At 48.0% G+C, this 2,093-nt stretch overlaps 1 protein-coding gene across 1 annotated transcript in view; it reads right to left on the reverse strand.

Annotated features, from left to right (window-relative positions):
• Window positions 1–2,093, reverse strand: part of INPP5A (inositol polyphosphate-5-phosphatase, 40kDa) — a 184,681-nt gene that overhangs the window by 5,568 nt on the left and 177,020 nt on the right. Inside the window, exon 14 of the mRNA XM_009892737.1 lies at window positions 1,795–1,906. Within this exon, the coding sequence (XP_009891039.1) occupies window positions 1,795–1,906 (112 nt within the window). The remainder of the gene's footprint in view (window positions 1–1,794; window positions 1,907–2,093) is intronic.

Consider the following 2,093-nt stretch of genomic DNA (forward strand, 5'->3'; position numbering starts at 1 on the left):
CGCCAAGTACTATCTGTAATATTTTGGGTGAAGTCTCATTTTTTGTATGATATTTATGTGTGAGAAGATCAAATAACATTGATTTTGATGTTACTATTTTACTATAAAGCCTGTATTTCTCTTAGCTTCACATTTTTTTTTTATTAAATACTGCAGCACATGCACAGTCTAAGATTTTGGGCAAAACTTCAAGATACTGTGCAGACACTTCTTACACATGTAAATGTGTGAGGAAATACATCGAATTGAAATTTGAGTAGCTATGGAAAAATGTTCTCAGCCTTTCAGTGAGTTATATACTGCAAAGCAAACAGTCTAATCACGAGATAAATAACCCTGATGAGAGAGAGAAACAGAAGGTTATAAACTTCAGGAAAGCAAGTTTCAAGGGTTTCATTAACTTAAACATTTCATTAACTTAAACAGAAAATAAAAAAGCTATGAAGCTGTAGAATATGGATTTATTTGCAAAGATTATTTTCTGCAATTCAGTCCCATTAAACTGGGTTAGTTCTATAGGAACATACAGACAGACGCGTGACTTTGGGCAATTTTGGGTTCGCTAAGTCTGTTACGTATGAGACAGTGTGGTCAGCAAGGCAACCCCAGCACCACAGTGCTGAGAACTGACAGCGCATTCGTTCTCGCATGGCGCCGGCGGCTGCGGCGCGCACAGCGGGGAAGGTCCAGCTCAGAGCAGGAAGGAACGGGGGAGACCTTACATCATACGGCCGCTCCCCGAGGTGTTCCCCGTCCTTTAGAACAACCGACAGCCAGCGCTAACAGGACGGGTCTCCAGCTACCACGGATGCGCGCGCAGGAGACAGCGGCAGGGTAAGTTGGCATGTGCAAGCGCTGCCCTGGTTCAGCGCTCCCAAGGGAAGGAGGAGAGCAGAGCGGAGTGAAGAGGAGAGGGGGAAGAGGATAACTGGAAGTCCCTATGCTTGGGTCATTTAACTTGGGATTTTAGTGTACAGAAGTAAGGTAAACTTGGTGGTTCTCTATCCAAAGAGAAACTACATAGTCTAAAAATGTTGCACAATTGGATTTTTAAAACTCTAATGGAATGTCCAAATGTAGGCGCTTCGTCGGTGTAGCAAAGGGAGCAGCATACCTGCTGGAGCCTCTGCCTTCATTCAGGGGACAGTGACAGGAGATGCGGCCCATCTAGGATCTGACACATTCTTGGGAAATCCAGTCCTCACTATCAGCAACAGAGGGAACTGAAATCTACCACGCTTGTAACTCGGGTACCTCGAGCTGCTGCTACACAGGCTTTTCTTTCGACAGTGACTCCTCAGTCAGCCACCACTCCTCGTCACCCCGCGTGCATCTGTGCCGAGCCCCGAGCACGGGCAGTACCGTTACTTATGATACTGAGTAGTGCGCTGGATTGGGGGACTGATGGAGGTTTTTTATTTTTTGTCACTCCTCCTCAAAGCAGGCAGTTTCCCACTGCTGTATGTCCCAGTGCAGCACTGACATGCACGGACGCGGCACAGGAGAGGCGACAGGCAGCCAGCGTCGGCAGCTCAGACACCAACAGAAGCGTTTGTGAAAGCTCGTGCTTTGGCAACAGCCAACGTGTTAACGGGGACACATCCACGTGCCCGGGTGGAAAGCGCTGGAGGCACAGCCCTTCACTACTGCCAGGGAATGCTGTCTCCAACGCGGCGAGTGTTTGCTACAGGCAACTGAAAATCCGAGGACAAGCGGAAGCGTACCAGCCCTACCTGCCTCTGCTGAAGGTAAACACAACATGGAGGCAGCGGGTGGCCGCAGGTCCATACTTACTTTCAGAATGAGCTCCTTGGCGGAGTGGGACATCAGGATTCTGTCGCACCAGGCTGGACATCTCGTGTTCATGTACTGCTTCCCCTGGCTGGAGTCCTCGCTGTACGGGTAACTGCAAACAAATCACAATCACAACCATCAGCGATGTTTAGCAAAGCAGCTTGAAACCTCTGGCTCAAGCGACCACACAAGTTAAAAAATGCAACTGCCCAAAAGCAGCTCTTTTAGACACCTCTCATACTTATTTATCTTTCTTTTCTCCTCCCCCTTTCTTTCTCCTGTGATCTTTCCATTTTCTC

Source organism: Charadrius vociferus, unplaced genomic scaffold (genome assembly GCF_000708025.1).
Source record: "Charadrius vociferus isolate BGI_N301 unplaced genomic scaffold, ASM70802v2 scaffold38, whole genome shotgun sequence".
NCBI lineage: Eukaryota > Metazoa > Chordata > Aves > Charadriiformes > Charadriidae > Charadrius > Charadrius vociferus.